Source organism: Panulirus ornatus, chromosome 28 (genome assembly GCF_036320965.1).
Source record: "Panulirus ornatus isolate Po-2019 chromosome 28, ASM3632096v1, whole genome shotgun sequence".
Classification (NCBI taxonomy): Eukaryota; Metazoa; Arthropoda; class Malacostraca; order Decapoda; family Palinuridae; genus Panulirus; species Panulirus ornatus.
Window position 1 is genome coordinate 12,259,415 of NC_092251.1, and position 21,760 is coordinate 12,281,174.

A 21,760-nucleotide genomic window follows, 5' to 3' on the forward strand; every position below is an offset into this window, starting at 1 on the left:
TCCCAATCACCAGTCCTTTTTCAGCACACAACTCACAAGTCCTTCATCTTTTCCATTCACAACAACCCTATGAACACCAATTATACCCTCAACAGCCACATTACTCACCTTTGCATTAAAATCACCCATCACTATTACCCAGTTTCATACACCGAAGCTGCTGACACACTCACTCAGCTGCTCCCAAAACACATGCATCTCATGATCTTTCTTCTCATGACCAAGTGCATAAGTACCAATAATCATCCATCTCTCTCCACCCACTTTTAATTTTATCAACATCAATCTAAAATTTACTTTATTACACTCTATCACACACTCCCACAACTCCTGCTTCAGGAGTAGGGCTATTTCTTCCTTAGCTCTTTTCCTCTCACCAACCCTTGACTTTACTTCCAAGATTTTCCAAACCATTCTCCCCATTTATCTTTGAGCTTCATTTCACTCAGAGCCATAACATTCAGGTTTCTTTCCTTAAACATACTACCTATCTTTCCTTTCATCTCATTTTGGTTACACCACACACATTCGGACACCCCAATCTGAGCCATCAAGGTGGATGAGCACTCCCTGCTTGCCTCCTTCTGTTTCCCCTTCTTGAAATTGAAATAAAAGGAGGAGAGGATTTCCAGCCCCCTGCTCCTGCCCCTTTAGTCACCTTCTATGACATAAAGGCAATAATAATAATTTATTTTATTCATCATAATTTGGCAATGCCTCCCGCGTTAGAATGGCCCAACCCACCCACGTACACATTCATATACATACATGTCCACAAATGCACATATACATACTTATACATCTCAACGTATACATATATATACACACAAAGACATATACATATATACACATGTACATAATTCATACTGCCTGCCCTTATTTATTCCCATTGCCACCCCGCCACACATGAAATAACAACCCCCTCCCCCTTATGTGTGCAAGGTAGCACTAGCAAAAGACAACAACGCAAGGTAGCACTAGCAAAAGACAACAAAGGCCACATTCGTTCACACTCAATCTCTAGCTGTCATGTGCAATGCACCAAAACCACAGCTCTCTTTTCACATCCAGGCCCCACAAAACTTTCCATGGTTTACCCCAGATGCTTGACAAGCCCTGGGTCAATCCATCGACAGCACGTCGACCCCAGTATACCACATCGTTCCAATTCACTTTATTCCTTGCACGCCTTTCACCCTCCGGCATGTTCAGGCCCCGATCACTCAAAATCTTTTTCACTCCACCTTCCCACCTCCAATTGGTTTCCCACTTCTCCTTGTTCCCTCCACCTCTGACACATATATCCTCTTTGTCAATCTTTCCCTACTCATTCTCTCCATGTGACCAAACCATTTCAAAACACCCTCTTCAGCTCTCTCAACCACACACTTTTTATTACCACACATCTCTCTTACCCTATTATTACTTATTCGATCGAACCACCTCAAACCACATATTGTCCTCAAACATCTCACTTCCAGCACATCCACCCTCCTGCGCACGACCCTATCCATAGCCCATGCCTCGCACCATACAACATTGTTGGAACCACTATTCCTTCAAACATACCCATTTTTGCTTTCCGAGATAATGTTCTCGAACTCCACACATTCTTCAAGGCTCCCAGAATTTTCGCCCCCTCCCCCATCCTATGATTCACTTCCGCTTCCATGGTTCCATCTGCAGCCAAATCCACTCCCAGATATCTAAAACACTTCACTTCCTCCAGTTTTTCTCCATTCAAACTTACCTCCCAACTGACTTGACCCTCAACCCTACTGTACCTAATAACCTTGCTCTTATTCACATTTACTCTCAACTTCCTTCTTTCACACACTTTACCAAACTCAGTCACCAACTTCTGCAGTTTCTCACATGAATCAGCCACCAGCACTGTATCATCAGTGAACAACAACTGACTCACTTCCCAAGCTCTCTCATCCATAACAGACTGCATACTTGCCCCTCTTTCCAAAACTCTTGCATTCACCTCCCTAACAGCCCCATCCATAAACAAATTAAACAACCATGGAGACATCACACACCCCTGCCACAAACCTACATTCACTGAGAACGAATCACTTTCCTCTCTTCCTACACGTACATATGCCTTACATCCTCAATAAAAACTTTTCACTGCTTCTAACAACTTGCTTCCCACACCATATATTCTTAATACCTTCCACAGAGCATCTCTATCAACTCTATCATATGCCTTCTCCAGACTCATAAATGCTACATACAAATCCATTATCATTATTATCATTTTGCTTTGTCACTGTCTCCCGTGTTAGCGATGTAGCACAAGGAAGCAGATGGAAGAATGGCCCAACCCACCCACATACACATGTATATACATACATGTACACACACGCAAATATACATACCTATACATCTCAACGTATACATATATATACACACACAGACATATACATATATACACATGTACATAATGCATACTGTCTGCCTTTATTCATTCCCACCGCCACCCTGCCACACGAAATAATAACCCCCTTCCCCCTCATGTGTGTGAGGTAGCGCTAGGAAGACAACAAAGGCCCCATTCGTTCACGCTCAGTCTCTAGCTGTCATGTAATAATGCACCGAAACCACAGCTCCCTTTCCACATCCAGGCCCCACACAACTTTCCATGGTTTACCCCAGACGCTTCACATACCCTGGTTCTATCCATTGACAGCACGTCGACCCCGGTATACCACATCGTTCCAATTCACTCTATTCCTTGCACGCCTTTCACCCTCCTGCATGTTCAGGCCCCGATCACTCAAAATCGTTTTCACTCCATCTTTCCACATCTTATTAGGTCTCCCACTTCTCGTTCCCTCCACCTCTGACACATATCCTCTTGGTCAATCTTTCCTCACTCATTCTCTCCATGTGACCAAACCATTTCAAAACACCCTCTTCTGCTCTCTCAACCACACTTTTTTTATTACCACGCATCTCTCTTATCCTATTATTACTTACTAGATCAAACCACCTCACACCACATATTGTCCTCAAACATCTCACTTCCAGCACATCCATCCTCCTCTGCACAACTCTATCCATAGCCCATGCCTCGCAACCATACAACATTGTTGGAACCACTATTCCTTCAAACATACCCATTTTTGCTTTCCGAGATAATCTCGACTTCCACACATTCTTCAATGCTCCCAGAATTTTCGCCCCCTCCCTCACCCTATGATTCACTTCCGCTTCCATGGTTCCATCCGCTGCCAGATCCACTCCCAGATATCTAAAACACTTTACTTCCTCCAGTTTTTCTCCATTCAAACTTACCTCCCAGTTGACTTGACCCTCAACCCTACTGTACCTAATAACCTTGCTCTTATTCACATTTACTCTCAGCTTTCTTCTTTCACACACTTTACCAAACTCAGTCACCAGCTTCTGCAGTTTCTCACATGAATCAGCCACTAGCACTGTATCATCAGCAAACAACAACTGACTCACTTCCCAAGCTCTCTCATCCACAACAGACAGCATACTTGCCCCTCGTTCCAAAACTCTTGCATTCACCTCCCTAACAACCCCATCTATAAACAAATTAAACGACCATGGAGACATCACACACCCCTGCCACAAACCTACATTCACTGAGAACCAATCACTTTCCTCTCTTCCTACACGTACACATGCCTTATATCCTCGATAAAAACTTTTCACTGCTTCTAACAACTTGCCTCCCACACCATATATTCTTAATACCTTCCACACAGCATCTCTATCAACTCTGTCATATGCCTTCTCCAGATCCATATATGCTACATACAAATCCATTTGTTTTTCTAAGTATTTCTCACATACATTCTTCAAAGCAAAGACCTGATCCACACATCCTCTACCACTTCTGAAACCACACTGCTCTTCCCCAATCTGATGCTCTGTACGTGCTTTCACCCTCTCAATCAATACCCTCCCATACAATTTGCCAGGAATACTCAACAAACTTATACCTCTGTAATTTGAGCACTCACCTTTGTTCCCTTTGCCTTTGTACAATGGCACTATGCAAGCATTCCGCCAATCCTCAGGCACCTCACCATGAGTCATACATACATTAAATAACCTTACCAACCAGTCAACAATACAGTCACCCCCTTTTTTAATAAATTCCACTGCAATGCCATCCAGACCCGCTGCCTTGCCGGCTTTCATCTTTCGTAAAGCTTTTAGTACCTCTTCTCTGTTTACCAAATCATCCTCCCTAACCTTCTCACTTTGCACACCACCTCGACCAAAACACCCTATATCTGCCACTCTATCATCAAACACATTCAACAAACCTTCAAAATACTCACTCCATCTCCTTCTTACATCACCACTACTTGTTATCACCTTCCCATTAGCCCCCTTCACTTAAGTTCCTATTTGTTCCCTTGTCTTACGCACTTTATTTACCTCCTTCCAAAACATCTCTCTCACCCCAACTCTCATTTGCCCTCTTTTTCACCTCTTGCACCTTTCTCTTGACCTCCTGCCTCTTTCTTTTATACATCTCCCACTCATTTGCATTATTTCCCTGCAAAAATCATCCAAATGCCTCTCTCTTCTCTTTCACTAATAATCTTATTTCTTCATCCCACCACTCACTACCCTTTCTAATCAACCCACCTCCCCACCTCCCACGCTTCTCATGCCACAAGCATCTTTTGCGCAAACCATCACTGCTTCCCTAAATACATCCCATTCCTCCCCCACTCCCCTTACCTCCTTTGTTCTCACCTTTTTCCATTCCGTACTCAGTCTCTCCTGGTACTTCCTCACACAAGTGTCCTTCACAAGCTCACTTACTCTCACCACTCTCTTCACCCCAACATTCTCTCTTCTTTTCTGAAAACCTCTACAAATCTTCACCTTCGCCTCCACAAGATAATGATCAGACATCCCTCCAGTTGCACCTCTCAGCACATTAACATCCAAAAGTCTCTTTCACACACCTATGAATTAACACACTAATCCAATAATGCTCTTTGGCCATCTCTCCTTCTTACATATGTATACTTATGTATATCTCTCTTTTTAAACCAGGTATTCCCAGTCACCAGTCCTTTTTCAGCACATAAATCTACAAGCTCTTCATCATTTCCATTTACAACACTGAATACCCCATGTATATCAATCATTCCCTCAACTGCCACATTACTCACCTTTGCATTCAAATCACCCATTACTATAACCTGGTCTCTTGCATCAAACCCACTAACACACTCATTCAGCTGCTCCCAAAACACTTGCCTCTCATGATCTTTCTTCTCATGCCTAGGTGCATATGCACCAATAATCACCCATCTCTCTCCATCAACTGTCAATTTTACCCATATCAATCTAGAGTCTACTTTCTTACACTCTATCACATACTCCCACAACTCCTGTTTCAGGAGTAGTGCTCCTCCTTCCCTTGCTCTTGTCCTCTCACTAACCCCTGACTTTACTCCTAAGACATTCCTAAACCACTCTTCCCCTGTACCCTTGAGCTTCGTTTCACTCAGAGCCAAAACATCCAGGTTCCTTTCCTCTAACATACTTCCTATCTCTCCTTTTTTCTCATCTTGGTTACATCCACACACATTTAGACACCCCAATCTGAGCCTTCGAGGAGGATGAGCACTCCCCGCATGACTCCTCCTTCTGTTTCCCCTTTTAGAAAGTTAAAATACAAGGAGAGGAGGGTTTCTAGCCCCCCGCTCCCGTCTCCATTTAGTCACCTTCTACGACACATGAGGAATGTGTGGGAAGTATTCTTTCTCCCCTATCCCCAGGGATAAATAATAATAATAATAATAATAATAATAATAATAATAATAATAATAATGATAATAATAATAATAAGGTTATTAGGTACAGTAGGGTTGAGGGTCAAGTCAATTGGGAGGTAAGTTTGAATGGAGAAAAACTGGAGGAAGTAAAGTGTTTTAGATATCTGGGAGTGGATCTGGCAGCGGATGGAACCATGGAAGCGGAAGTGGATCATAGGGTGGGGTAGGGGGCGAAAATCCTGGGAGCCTTGAAGAATGTGTGGAAGTCGAGAACATTATCTCAGAAAGCAAAAATGGGTATGTTTGGAGGAATAGTGGTTCCAACAATGTTGTATGGTTGCGAGGCGTGGGCTATGGATAGAGTTGTGCACAGGAGGATGGATGTGCTGGAAATGAGATGTTTGAGGACAATGTGTGGTGTGAGGTGGTTTGATCGAGTAAGTAACGTAAGGGTAAGAGAGATGTCGAGAAATAAAAAGAGTGTGGTTGAGAGAGCAGAAGAGGGTGTTTTGAAATGGTTTGGGCACATGGAGAGAATGAGTGAGGAAAGATTGACCAAGAGGATATATGTGTCGGAGGTGGAGGGAACGAGGAGAAGTGGGAGACCAAATTGGAGGTGAAAAGATGGAGTGAAAAAGATTTTGTGTGATCGGGGCCTGAACATGCAGGAGGGTGAAAGGAGGGCAAGGAATAGAGTGAATTGGATCGATGTGGTATACCGGGGTTGACGTGCTGTCAGTGGGTTGAATCAGGGCATGTGAAGCTTCTGGGGTAAACCATGGAAAGCTGTGTAGGTATGTATATTTGCGTGTGTGGACGTATGTATATACATGTGTATGGGGGTGGGTTGGGCCATTTCTTTCATCTGTTGCCTTGCGCTACCTCGCAGACGCGGGAGACAGCGACAAAGCAAGGAAAAAATAAAATAAAATAATAATAAATAACAGTCCCTATGGATAGGGGATAAATAATATTTTTCCACATATTCCCTGCATGACGTAGAGGGCGACTAAAAGAGGTGAGGCCAGGGGACTGGAAATCCTTCCCTCCAGTTATACTTTTCCAAAAGAAGGAACAGAGAGACAGGCCAAGTGAGCATTTTTCCCCATAAGGCTCAATCATCAGTTCTTGATGCTACCTTGCTAATGCAGGAAACGGTGAGTCACAGGATGAGGGAGGGGGCAAAGGTTCTGGGAAAAATGAAAAGTGCGTGGAAGGAGAACGTAATATCAGACAGCAAAAATGGGTATGTTTGTAGGAATAGTAGTTTCAACAATGTTATATGGGTGCAAGGCATGGGCTATAAGTAGAGCTGTACGGAGGAGGGTGGATGTGTTGGAAATGAAATGTTTGAGGACAATCTGTGGTGTGAGGTGGTTTGATCAAGTAAATAATGAAAAGGTAAGATAGATGTATGGAAATAAAAAGAGTGTGGTTGAGAGAGCACAAGTGTGTGTAGAAATGGTTTCGACATATGCAGAGAATGAGTGAGGAAAGATTGACAAAGAGGATATATGTGTCAGGGGGAGGGAACAAGGAGAAGCAGGAGACCAAACTGGAGGTGAAAAGATGGAGTGAAAAAGATTTTGTGTGATCGGGGCCTGAACATGCAGGAGGGTGAAAGGAGGGCAAGGAATAGAGTGAATTGGATCGATGTGGTATACCGGGGTTGACGTGCTGTCAGTGGGTTGAATCAGGGCATGTGAAGCTTCTGGGGTAAACCATGGAAAGCTGTGTAGGTATGTATATTTGCGTGTGTGGACGTATGTATATACATGTGTATGGGGGTGGGTTGGGCCATTTCTTTCATCTGTTGCCTTGCGCTACCTCGCAGACGCGGGAGACAGCGACAAAGCAAGGAAAAAATAAAATAAAATAATAATAAATAACAGTCCCTATGGATAGGGGATAAATAATATTTTTCCACATATTCCCTGCATGACGTAGAGGGCGACTAAAAGAGGAGAGGCCAGGGGACTGGAAATCCTTCCCTCCAGTTATACTTTTCCAAAAGAAGGAACAGAGAGACAGGCCAAGTGAGCATTTTTCCCCATAAGGCTCAATCATCAGTTCTTGATGCTACCTTGCTAATGCAGGAAACGGTGAGTCACAGGGTGAGGGAGGGGGCAAAGGTTCTGGGAAAAATGAAAAGTGCGTGGAAGGAGAACGTAATATCAGACAGCAAAAATGGGTATGTTTGTAGGAATAGTAGTTTCAACAATGTTATATGGGTGCAAGGCATGGGCTATAAGTAGAGCTGTACGGAGGAGGGTGGATGTGTTGGAAATGAAATGTTTGAGGACAATCTGTGGTGTGAGGTGGTTTGATCAAGTAAATAATGAAAAGGTAAGATAGATGTATGGAAATAAAAAGAGTGTGGTTGAGAGAGCACAAGTGTGTGTAGAAATGGTTTCGACATATGCAGAGAATGAGTGAGGAAAGATTGACAAAGAGGATATATGTGTCAGGGGGAGGGAACAAGGAGAAGCAGGAGACCAAACTGGAGGTGGAACGATGGAGTGGAAAAGATTTTGAGCGACCTGGGCCTGAACATACAGGAGGGTGAGAGGCGTGCAAGGAATAGAGTGAACTGGAGCGATGAGGTATACTGGGGTTGACGCACTGTCAATAGACTGAACCAGGGCATGTAAAACATCTGTGGTACACCATGGAAAGGTCTGAGGGGCCAGGATGTGTATAGGGAGCTATGGTTTCAGTGCTTTACACATGACCTCTAGAGACTGAGTGGGAAAAAATGTGGTCTTTTTTGTCTGTTTTCCTGACGCTACCTTGCAAAAGCGGGAGGTAGCAATGCTGTTTCCTGTGGGGCAGGATAGCGACAGGAATAGATGAAGACAAGTAAGAATGAATATGTACAAGTGTATATATGTATATGTCTGTGTGTGTATGCATATGTATGTATGTTGATATGTATATGTATGTAAATGTGTGTAAACGGGTGTTTATGCACATATATATGTGTATATAAGTGGATGAGCCATTCTTTGTCTGTTTCCTGACACTACCTTGCTGATGCAGGAAACAGCAATTGTGCATGAAAAAAATACAGAATAACAATAATGATCATTTCTTTGTCATTTCCTGGTGCAGGAAAGGGCAAGCAAGTATGAAGAAAAATAATAATAATTTGTTTTCAGTGCTTCTGATTTCCTCTATAAGCAAGGTAATGGCAGGAATCTATGGCTGGCCCTTAAGAGGAAAAGTCCTCAATATTCTATTTAATTTTGTAGCTCCTATTATCATTAGCATCAGGAACATACCAGTATCAAATCAGTTTACATTCCAAGGTAATACAAATTTTAAATTGTTTGCCACTTCGAACTCCACCAACTGGATTTTCCTTTATCAGTACAACTACAATTCCAGAAATGTGGTTCAAAAGTTACCTGTATTTCAATTCTAAACAGATGTACCTTTCCCAATTGTCACACAATAGAGTATATCAAATACTGACATCATTTAATATTGTTTCATCACTTCATCCTATACAACTCATCATTCAGGATCCAAATGGGTATAAAAACTCTTCTTATGAAACTAAGGATATACCTATGCTATGAAGGGGTCTATAGGGAAGAATGAAAGGCTTCCATGCAAGTCTCTTTTACCAGAATACTAGAGGGTTAAGCCCACAAAGCACACCTATTTTCCATAACACAATGTCCACCATGTGCTATTCATGCACATGTTTAATCTGTGAATAGCACAGCGATGATCATTTGCATCTGAAATTCAATACACTGCTCAGTGCTGAGATGAAATGAAGCAATGATTATGAGGACTATATTACAATCATGTCTACATGAAATGTGATGTTACATTAGTGGTTATATAATTGTGATCTATTGTTTTTGTGCAAAAGAATTTCAATGAAATTCGGCTCAAGTAAAGTGGTTTATTACATTATTTCTAAGGAACTTATACTAGTTACAATATCATCTATTCAAACTGCAATTTTAGTTATCTCTAAGGATGATGACAATCAAGTTATTAATGGCAGTAAATATGAGAGGAAGCACAAAGTACACTGTAGCTTCACTGATCCTGTTTATTCATGTATTTTCACGTAATTATTAAAGAAGCTATCACTCGGTACCATGCCAACTTCTTCATAAACTACTCAGCTTGGTTACATTTCTGTTCCTCACTAAAAAAAGACAACTGTAAGCTGTCTAACCAATACACTATACAAACAGAGACATACTTCCAACCAAAACAAGCTGTCTCGTGAAATCTCTCTTCCTACAAAATCACATAAATTCTATGCTCCCAATTAACCTCTAAAGTCTTAACTTTCTACTTGTCTGATATATATTTACAGTCATTCCTTAACTACACATTCTTATTTTTCATTCATATTACATACAATAATTTCTTAACATAAGGGTACTGAACCACTTCTACAATTCTGAACTGCACTGTACAAAGGTCATAACACTTCAAGTAATGAATATAATATCCGGGAGAGTACTGATATGCTTCATTCTCAATACCAATTGAGATGGTTAAAATATCCTTGCGGATCCTGGCTTACTAAATACAAAAGTGGAAGATATAACAAAAAATATTGTATCAATTTTTCAAAGCATTACTTACATTTATAAGCTAAATAAAATATGGTAGCCAATTTATGAAAAAGAGCTTAATATAAGCTACAGCCCTAAAAACACAAACACTAAGCTACACATAAGTATCACTGACTGAAAAGTAAAACTTCAACGAAATGACAATATTCACATTTCTTATAGCATCAATGGTTGATCCTTATCAAGAAATCCAGCTACATGCATAATCAAACTCACAGCCACAAAATATCAAATCCTTAAATGCCATCCCTTATCATATGTTCTTTAACCTCTTACCATATTTCAGTAATAGCTTTTTCACCATCTGTCTGTTTAATATCCTTCACAATCAGTTTTCCTGATCCAGATTCTTGACCTCACAATGATGCAATATTTAATTCAACTTCTGTTGACTTTTATGTTCAACATCAAATAATTATCTTTATGTAACACCCATTGAGCTATAACAGAAAAATAGATAATTCATCAAGAATCTTTATCAAAAACATCATTGGAAACTCAACCTATCTCAGTCTCTGAGCCATATACACAAAACAATGCTTGTAAACAAACAAACACATTTTTATTTTACCTATAAATACACCAAGACCAATTTCTATGAGAGTCCTAATGTTATTCAGGACCTTTCTAAAGCCTTCTGCAACCCAAGACTACAATACTTCCAGTAACAGAAAAATGTAGACTCCTTTAGAGTGAATTCTTTAACAAGACTGTATTCCCAATGATACAGCCTCGCCAAAGGTGACTTTTCACTCAGGGTGTAACCTAAAGCAGGTGGAGCCTAACACCACAAAAGTACACATATGCATACATACAAACACACACACACAATAATATACATAAACATAAATACATAGATGCATACATGTACAGTTACCCAAATCTACTTGAATATCTTCATCTTGCTTACATCTCTCTAACACAAATAAACACATGAAAAAAGACCATGCATGCATGCTGATGAAAGGACACACATCTGTACACATAAACATATGTACATACATGCATATATATATATATATATATATATATATATATATATATATATATATATATATATATATATATATGCAATTACTATTACATTTTCATTCCATTAAAGTGACACACATTTGGTAGTATTCCTTCTTGCTTCATTTCACTTTGTACTGCAAGACCTTAACAAAAGTTGAATAAGTTAAATGAATACAATACACTTAGGTAATGGTCACTGCTATGCCTGGGATTTTAACTTATAATTTCTTCTATAATGTGACTTAGAAGTTTAGGCATAAATTACCGTTCACACAAGTTTAGAAAGACATCCGAGGGACAGTGCACAGGACTTTGTGGGTAAATGACTCAATGCCCTGTGGGAACCATGATGTTATTCAATATTAAGAAAATATCAAAAACAATACGATCAATAAAGAATAATAATTGTTGATACAATTCAAATTTATGATAAATATTGATGGTAATATGGCATACCACTGAAAAATAAAAGTTGACAGCAGTTCCTCTGCATACAAAGGGCTACTATCAATACCAACTTTACTCAATCATAAGCTTACCTGCCTTCAACTGCACACTCTCATGACTATAATAGATATATGGATGTGAGAGGATGTGGCCTATTTTCGTCTGTTTCCTGACGCAAACTCACTGACGCAGGGGGTAGCGATGCTGGTTTACATGAGTCAACATGAGACAGACTGACAACAGGAGGCCTGATTGGCCCATGAATGGGTTGTCTGGTTAAAAGAAAAAAATATTCAACCACAAGAAACTGTAATTTTGCTCAGCAGTTTTTCAAGCTAACACTGACTCCCTGCTGCTGCACATTAGCCTTCTACTGTCCCCACTACCATAGTCATTTATACAGTTTATTTCTGATGTTTTTCCAGGTATACCTGAATCTATAAAATATTTGTCTAAATAACTTTTGAAGGTATTTATAGTCTTAGCATTCACTATGTCTGACAGTAACTTATTCCAGCGCTCAACACACCTACAGGAAAAGAAACTTTTTCCCACATCCATACCACATCTTTTAGCTTTGAGTTTTTTCCATTTGTCCTGGTAACCATATTTTCTTGTGTTTCAAAAAGATGTTCGTGATTTATGTTATTGAACTTGTTCAAAATTTTGAACACCTGGATTAAGTCGCTGCAAGTCTACATTTTTAAGGGAGAAGATATCCAATTGTTGAAGCCTCTCTTCGTGTGCAGATTTCTAAGGATTGGGATAACTTTGTCTCGCATCTTTATACTTGTTCTAATTTTCCTCATCTTTTTTATAGTTTGAGATGATTGTGGGAATGGATCAAGGCGAGCAAGTCTGAATATGTACATGTGTGTATATATGGGTATATGTGTATGTATGTATGCATGTATGTATGGGTACGTGTATGTGCATATGTGTTGCCTTCTACGACACGCAGGGAATACATGGGAAGTATTCTTTCTCCCCTATCCCCAGGGATAGGAGAGAGCAGAAGAGGGTGTTTTGAAATGGTTTGGGCACATGGAGAGAATGAGTGAGGAAAGATTGACCAAGAGCATATATGTGTCGGAGGTGGAGGGAACGAGGAGAAGTGGGAGACCAAATTGGAGGTGGAAAGATGGAGTGAAAAAGATTTTGTGTGATCGGGGCCTGAACATGCAGGAGGGTGAAAGGAGGGCAAGGGATAGAGTGAATTGGATCGATGTGGTATACCGGGGTTGACGTGCTGTCAGTGGATTGAATCAGGGCATGTGAAGCGTCTGGGGTAAACCATGGAAAGTTTTGTGGGGCCTGGATGTGGAAAGTGAGCTGTGATTTCGGGCATTATTTCATGACAGCTAGAGACTGAGTGTGAACGAATGGGGCCTTTGTTGTCTTTTCCTAGTGCTGCCTCGCACACATGAGGGGGAGGGGGATGGTATTCCATGTGTGGCGAGGTGGCGATGGGAATGAATAAAGGCAGACAGTGTGAATTGTGTGCATGGGTATATATGTATGTGTCTGTGTGTGTATATATATGTGTACATTGAGATGTATAGGTATATATATTTGCGTGTGTGGACGTGTATGTATATACATTGTGTATGGGGGTGGGTTGGGCCATTTCTTTCGTCTGTTTCCTTGTGCTACCTCGCAAATGCGGGAGACAGCGACAAAGCAAAAAAGATATATATATATATTTTTTTTTTTCTTTTTTTTTTTGTCGCTGTCTCACGCGTTTGCGAGGTAGCCCAAGGAAACAGACGAAAGAAATGGCCCAACCCACCCCCATACACATGTATATACATACGTCCACACACGCAAATATATATACCTGCACAGCTTTCCATGGTTTACCCCAGAAGCTTCACATGCCCTGATTCAATCCACTGACAGCACGTCAACCCCGGTATACCACATCGATCCAATTTACTCTATTCCTTGCCCTCCTTTCACCCTCCTGCATGTTCAGGCCCCGATCACTCAAAATCTTTTTCACTCCATCTTTCCACCTCCAATTTGGTCTCCCACTTCTCCTCGTTCCCTCCATCTCCGACACATATATCCTCTTGGTCAATCTTCCCTCACTCATTCTCTCCATGTGCCCAAACCATTTCAAAACACCCTCTTCTGCTCTCTCAACCACGCTCTTTTTATTTCCACACAACTCTCTTACCCTTACATTACTTACTCGATCAAACCACCTCACACCACACATTGTCCTCAAACATCTCATTTCCAGCACATCCACCCTCCTGCGCACAACTCTATCCATAGCCCACGCCTCGCAACCATACAACATTGTTGGAACCACTATTCCTTATTTAATGTATGTATGACTCATGGTGAGGTGCCTGAGGATTGGCGGAATGCGTGCACAGTGCCATTGTACAAAGGCAAAGGGGATAAGAGTGAGTGCTCAAATTACAGAGGTATAAGTTTGTTGAGTATTCCTGGTAAATTATATGGGAGGGTATTGATTGAGAGGGTGAACGCATGTACAGAGCATCAGACTGGGGAAGAGCAGTGTGGTCTCAGAAGTGGTAGAGGATGTGTGGATCAGGTGTTTGCTTTGAAGAATGTATGTGAGAAATACTTAAAAAAGCAAATGGATTTATATGTAGCATTTATGGATCTGGAGAAGGCATATGATAGAGTTGATAGAGATGCTCTGTGGAAGGTATTAAGAATATATGGTGTGGGAGGCAAGTTGTTAGAAGCAGTGAAAAGTTTTTATCGAGGATGTAAGGCATGTGTACGTGTAGGAAGAGAGGAAAGTGATTGGTTCTCAATGAATGTAGGTTTATGGCAGGGGTGTGTGATGTCTCCATGGTTTTTTAATTTGTTTATGGATGGGGTTGTTAGGGAGGTGAATGCAAGAGTTTTGAAAAGAGGGGCAAGTATGAAGTCTGTTGTGGATGAGAGAGCTTGGGAAGTGAGTCAGTTGTTGTTCGCTGATGATACAGCGCTGGTGGCTGATTCATGTGAGAAACTGCAGAAGCTGGTGACTGAGTTTGGTAAAGTGAGTGAAAGAAGAAAGTTAAGAGTAAATGTGAATAAGAGCAAGGTTATTAGGTACAGTAGGGTTGAGGGTCAAGTCAACTGGGAGGTAAGTTTGAATGGAGAAAAACTGGAGGAAGTAAAGTGTTTTAGATATCTGGGAGTGGATCTGGCAGCGGATGGAACCATGGAAGCGGAAGTGAATCATAGGGTGAGGGAGGGGGCGAAAATCCTGGGAGCCTTGAAGAATGTGTGGAAGTCGAGAACATTATCTCAGAAAGCAAAAATGGGTATGTTTGAAGGAATAGTGGTTCCAACAATGTTGTATGGTTGCGAGGCATGGGCTATGGATAGAGTTGTGCGGAGGAGGATGGATGTGCTGGAGGATGGATGTTTGAGGACAATGTGTGGTGTGAGGTGGTTTGATCGAGTTAGTAATGTAAGGGTAAGAGAGATGTGTGGAAATAAAAAGAGCGTGGTTGAGAGAGCAGAAGAGGGTGTTTTGAAATGGTTTGGGCATATGGAGAGAATGAGTGAGGAAAGATTGACCAAGAGGATATATGTGTCGGAGGTGGAGGGAACGAGGAGAAGTGGGAGACCAAATTGGAGGTGGAAAGATGGAGTGAAAAAGATTTTGAGTGATCGGGGCCTGAACATGCAGGAGGGTGAAAGGAGGGCAAGGAATAGAGTGAATTGGATCGATGTGGTATACCGGGGTTGACGTGCTGTCAGTGGATTGAATCAGGGCATGTGAAGTGTCTGGGGTAAACCATGGAAAGCTGTGTAGGTATGTATATTTGCGTGTGTGGACGTATGTATATACATGTGTATGGGGGTGGGTTGGGCCATTTCTTTCGTCTGTTTCCTTGCGCTACCTCGTAAACGCGGGAGACAGCAACAAAGCAAAAAAAAAAAAAAAAAAAAGAAAATATATATATCTACATATAAATATATATCATCCCTTGGGATGGAGGAGAAAGAATACTGCCAACATACTCCCTGCGTGTTGTAGAAGGCGACTAAAAAGGGTGGAGTTGGGGGCTGGAAATCCTCACTTCCCATTTCATTTTACCAAAAGAAGGAAAAGAGAAGGGGGTCAATTGAGGATTGTTTTTCCTCTAAGGCTCAGTCTATTCTTTACAGATACCTTGTTCACATGAAATGGTGAATATATATGAAAAGTATACATAAATCATTCCTTTCACCTTATCTTGGTTATATTCACACTCACTCAAGACACCCTAGCCTTCAAAGAGGATAAGCATTCCCATGTGATTCCTTCTCTGTTCCATCTTTTAGAAACTGAAATACATGAAGGGGACAGGAGGGTCCAACCCTGAGGCAATTAATAATGAATGAATTATATATATCCCATCGGATTTGAAATACACACTATGTACCTCCAGCATGTATTAAAAGATGAGTAAAAGGGATGGAAGTGGGGAACTAAATATCCTCCATTCCCTATTTTTTACCAAAACAAGGAACAGAGGAAGGAGTGAAGACAATCTTTTCTTTAAGGCTTTATCATCTGTTCCTGTTCCTACCTCACATGCAAGAAATAGCAAATATAAAATAATTAAAAAATAAACCTACATCTGGTCTACAAAACACTGGGTTAAGGTTACGAAATGGACAGACCAAAACCCGTAGCCTGTTTATTCCTATAATCCACAGAATCCTACAATCCAAACACTCATCTGGTCCCAAGAATTATGGATTATTGTTATCCTTCATGCAGTGTCATTCTAAAACCTTGGTACTTTCCACTTTATGCTTTTGCTTTTTACAACTTCTGTAATTCACCAACAAACCAATCACATTCTGTATATGCATCTTGTAAGCATTAATCAATGAGAAGAAGATGAATATGTTAGCCAGCCACCAAGATAAAGCATGCATCAGAAACTAGAAGGTGTTAGTAATACACAGCTTATAGAGTTCTGGTGAGGGTGTTTATTGTAAACAGTGAAGTAGTGTACATGCCATAACCCACAATGATATACATATGATGCACACCCACTATTGCTACTACTTTCTTTCCACTACTTGAAATGTTGCCTCTTAAATTCATAACCTAGAAAGACTCCAATATGGCTAATTTCCAAGAGATAAAAATGAGAGAAATATGCTTAGTAAATATTGATGTGTAAACCTGACACTGCCCTATCAAGACAACCATGACTGCACAATACCAGTAAGGAGACTCGTTCAAGAGACTCATCCTACTTGTGTTTACCATACACTGTACAACTACGAATTACAAAATCTGAAAATGCAATTCACTAATTCCTAAGACTGTGAAAAGTAAATCACAGCTATCCTTCAAACACTAAAACTGGTCCTCTAGGATGCCAAAATCATTCTTACTAAAACAATGAACTGCATAAATAACAATGGACTCTTGATTCATTAACACAAACAACAATAACATCTTAGCAAAGCTGCCCCTCAAGAAGGGCAACTATTGATTGTACTTAATAAGACCTCCTATTTTCATGAGATGGTATCAGTGCACACAAAATATATTCCTTGAGCTGAGATAGCAGTGGAGACTCATAAGGAAGAGCATAATCTCTTAATATTTATCAGTAGAAGATTCCTGCCTATCTGCCTTTGTGACAGCATATCCTATAAAATGGTGGTGAAAATATTAAGATTTCCATCTACTTGACAATATATCCTACAAAATGGTCATGAATGTCCAGCTACTATACTTCCGCTAAAGAATTACCCACCTTAATTGCCCTATACTTTTTCACAATTTGCTTTTAGTGTGCTGAATCAAGTATAACACTGAAAACAACAATAACCAAACTGTTAAAGCTTGGAATCTACACCTAAACTACAACACCAAAGTATGCAATTATTTTACACATGTCAGAAATCAAAGGCTGGGAATCTTTCATCTTTCCATATTATAAAGGTAAGTAAGTCTGGATATGTATCATTTTAATTTAATCATACTGATGAGCAATAATATGTGCATTTCCCTGTATGATCTGATACAACAATCATAAATCATTCAGAGTGTAAAATACAGTGATTATAGGAAAAGTTCAACATTATTGCACATGATATTATCTAAAAATCTGCAAGACACAACTCAAGGCACAAAGCAACAAATGAAAATCGGGTACCAAGGCCCACTCATCACAGCAAGTACAATGTTACCTTAGCAATACTAAGTAACAGTCTTCAAGTGTTGTTACTGTGGGATTATAAAGACAAAGGAGTAGTGAGGAAGAAGCAAACAGTTAAGAGCATTTGCCACTAGAGCATATTAGTAAGCAAGCTGGCCTGTTACCTGTTATAGTGCTGCATCAAATGTTAGCTACACTCAACAACTACTCTTACAGGCATTTCAAACAACTGCTGAGAATCAGTCCAGGACACTAACTAATTTCTTATTGTCTTGTTCAGGTATGCTGTACACTATTCAGTTATCTATTCTCAAGATCAATATCTAAAACCAGCCATTGTCAAGGAACAAAAATATTCATCCCTCATCTACATTCTGATAAACGATGTTTTTTTTTCTAAAGTTGAGCAGTCTTTTTCTTTTATAAGTGGTTATTTAACCTATATTGTCAACCCCTTTCCTGTTCAAACACATAACTCAAACTTGCCATATTTCAGTATACTAGGTCTACCTTAATCACTAAAATAAACCCTGAAATAAGAGCAGTTTTTGTTCATAAAACCTTAATGTAAGAGACTAAAAAAAAAAGTCATGATATGCACAGACTCCACGTATGCCATATAAAAGTTTGTTAATATTACCATCAACAGTGGATCCCTTGAGTCAAATATAAATAAACTTTTGACCTGTAATGGTTCCGGGGGCAGCCACCCACAAATTCCTTATGCACTGTCAGCGAGTAGTCAATCAGCCCGATCCTTGATGCTGAAGCACTTAATATGGAAATGTTCACACATCTGACGTACCTAAAAAAGAAAAACAGTTCTGGAACATTAAAGAATTACAAATTTTTACCATTAGGTGATTAATCGTCAACTGTTACTCAAAAAGTGCATCGTTTAGTAACTCAACACTTTCTTACATGAGATAAAAAAAAATAGTCTGGCATTAGCATGAGGAAAAGATATATATGGGTTTCAATGAGAGTAGAGTTTAAGGGATGGGTGAAGTTAGTGCTTATGCACCTGGTAGTCAGAAGAGTTATGGGGAGTAAGTGTGAGAGAGTACTTAAGCAGTTTGACACGGGATCGAATCACGGTGTTAAGGAATATGAATGTAAGAGTGGGCTATGTGGCAACTGAGGGTGTAACTAGAGAGATTGGGGTACCCGGTGTAAGTGAAAATGTGGAAGGACTTGCTGAGCTGAGTGCTGCAAAGGATTGGTAATAGGGATTACCTAGTTCAAGAGAAAAATGGTGTATACATAAATATACACTCGATGGATTTAGGGTCAATGGGCATTAATGGATCATGTGCTAACTGAAAAACACACGAAGGAAAGTTTGCTGGATATGAACTTCCTGAGAGGGGCAAATGGTGGGATGGCTTATCACTTCTTGCTCGAAGTGAGACAAAGTTTGTATTAATATAAGGAAAAGAGGAAATCATGCGAGAAAAAAGTGGTAAAAGTACACAAGCTTGGAGGGGCAACCCTTGTACAAGGATAGAAAAAAATTATCTAAAGATGGCATTAAGTGACATCAAATAAAAACAAAAGGAAATGGAGGAGTGGAAGATATCTTGGAGTGCAGTGCTTACATGTGCAGGTGAAATGTATGGCATGAAAGCTGGATGAGGGCATATCAAAAACAGTAGAGTAGTGGCATGAGGAAATCTAATTACTAATGAAAGAAAAAGGAAAGGTGTATGAACAGAGTCTGCAGGAAAAGGAATGCCAGAGACTGGAAGGAGTATACGAGAAAGCAGCAGGAGGTCAAGTGAATACATCTGATACATTTGATCTCAAGGGGTTACACTGATTCAGATTTTGGGGAATTTCTAAAATGCTAGAAACACATGATTATTCTGAGCTTTTCAGCATGAAAAAGATTTCTAAAAACTTAAAACTGTTTATAAAAAATTATACATTTTGGCTTTCTTTAAAAAATTTATTAATCTATTTATGCTAACTTCATTGTTTAAAATTTCTCAAAAACTATTATTTCCTCTACAGTTATTATACAGATGGTAGTAGTTGGTAGGCAGCCAATGACCAGGGAGGTATATTACCAGCAATACCTGCCTGTTTATCAGGAGGGTTTGTGACATATGCTTAGTGAGCCAACACTTTAGTGTCTTGCATGTTGCACTTCTCTGACCTAGCTAGCTGTCTTTTCTTTCTACCTCGCTAACATGTGGATTACTGGCATTGTCAACAGACATACAATCTCTCCTTATCATAAGTAACAACTGACAACACCCAACTCACGCAACTCATACTTTGTAACTCTAGATTTTCCTCTAGTGAGCACAATGTTCTGGCCCTGTCTTTTGGCAAAATGGTAGAAGCAGTAGATAGAAATAGTAGATCAGAACACTAATTAGGAGCATTAGGTAGAGGTAGTAGTTAGAAGCATTAGACAGAAGTAGTCATTAGGAACATTTGGTAAGAGCCACTGTAAACACTGCACTAGTCTTGCCCTCTGCCAGTGGCCTGTTAAGGGTGAGGTACTAAAGGCTAAAAAGTAGCATTGGAGTTCTTTAGTTATGGAGATTTTGTTGCCATGGACACCCATTTGAGGGAGTTCCAGCTGGAACAGGCGTCAAAGACACAGATAGATAGTTATTGTATAATTCATAAATGACACTGAAATTTCTATATTCTTGGTTTTCTATTAGTACATTTTTAATGGCAATACTGCCAAAACAGAGAAGGGGGCCAGGTGAGGATATTCCCTCAGTGGCCCAGTTCTCTGTTCTTAACGCTACCTCGCTAACGCGGGAAATGGCGAATAGTTTGAAAAAAAAAAAAAAAAAAACTGCCAATGTAGGTATCAAATACCATAACAGGTCTCCACTCCAAAAACCTCTCAAGCGTGGTTTATGGTAAATTTATCTGTCCCTAAGTGCACAACTTTTGCTTAAGTATAAATACCCAAATATTTACCATTGTTCTTTGTAGAAGATACAGATCTGATGGCAGATTTGAGTGAGAAACTGCAGAAGTTGGTGACTTAGTTTAGAAATGTGTGTGAAAGGAGGAAGATGAGAGTAAATGTGAATAAAAGCAAGATTATTAGGTTTAGCAGATTCTGGGTGAGTTGAAAAATGAGTGGAAAGACAGCATATTGACAATTGTAAACCACATCCTTCTAATTCACTCTATCCCATGAATACCTTTCACCCTGTTTATTTGAGCATTGAAAGTTGACCACGATGAGGCAGATGTTTTTACCAAAAGTGGAAGCAGTGCTACCAATGCACACGACCTTAAAAACACTGCATCTTTTTGAAGTTGAAATTTACAGAAACCTGTATAATATTACAATGAAAGGTTTTACTGGATCACACTGATTATAGCATGAAAAGAATCATCACATAAGAAAAACCTAATAATATTCAACAATAAATCTTCCAGTGTAGGTAAAATGAACAGCAAAATATGCAGTGGCAACTCATGACACTTAACCTTTACTTCCACACTTTATCATATGTTGTAATGAAACATTTATAAGACTTCCATGTTATCAGAGTGAAAGTACGAAACTCATTTCTGAAGCAATTTCTTTTACATTGTTATATGAATATCTCTGAAACTGTAAGATTAAAAATCTTTTTTCACTTAAAAACTCATAATCACAGTGACTGAAAAGAAACAAAAGTTAAGGGTTCAGGGGTTAAAAACTTACAGTGACACAAAGAGGTTAATAGTACATGAAGTTTCAGTAAGAGACAACTTTCAATTACATTATCAATTAGAT

At 39.9% G+C, this 21,760-nt stretch overlaps 1 protein-coding gene across 1 annotated transcript in view; it reads right to left on the minus strand.

The window, feature by feature from the left end:
- Nucleotides 1–16,790: 16,790 nt before the first annotated feature.
- LOC139757842 (ethanolaminephosphotransferase 1) overlaps nt 16,791–21,760 on the minus strand; it is a 39,107-nt gene continuing 34,137 nt past the window's right edge. The window contains exon 8 of the mRNA XM_071678739.1: nt 16,791–18,805. Within this exon, the coding sequence (XP_071534840.1) occupies nt 18,743–18,805 (63 nt within the window). The 3' untranslated portion in view covers nt 16,791–18,742. The remainder of the gene's footprint in view (nt 18,806–21,760) is intronic.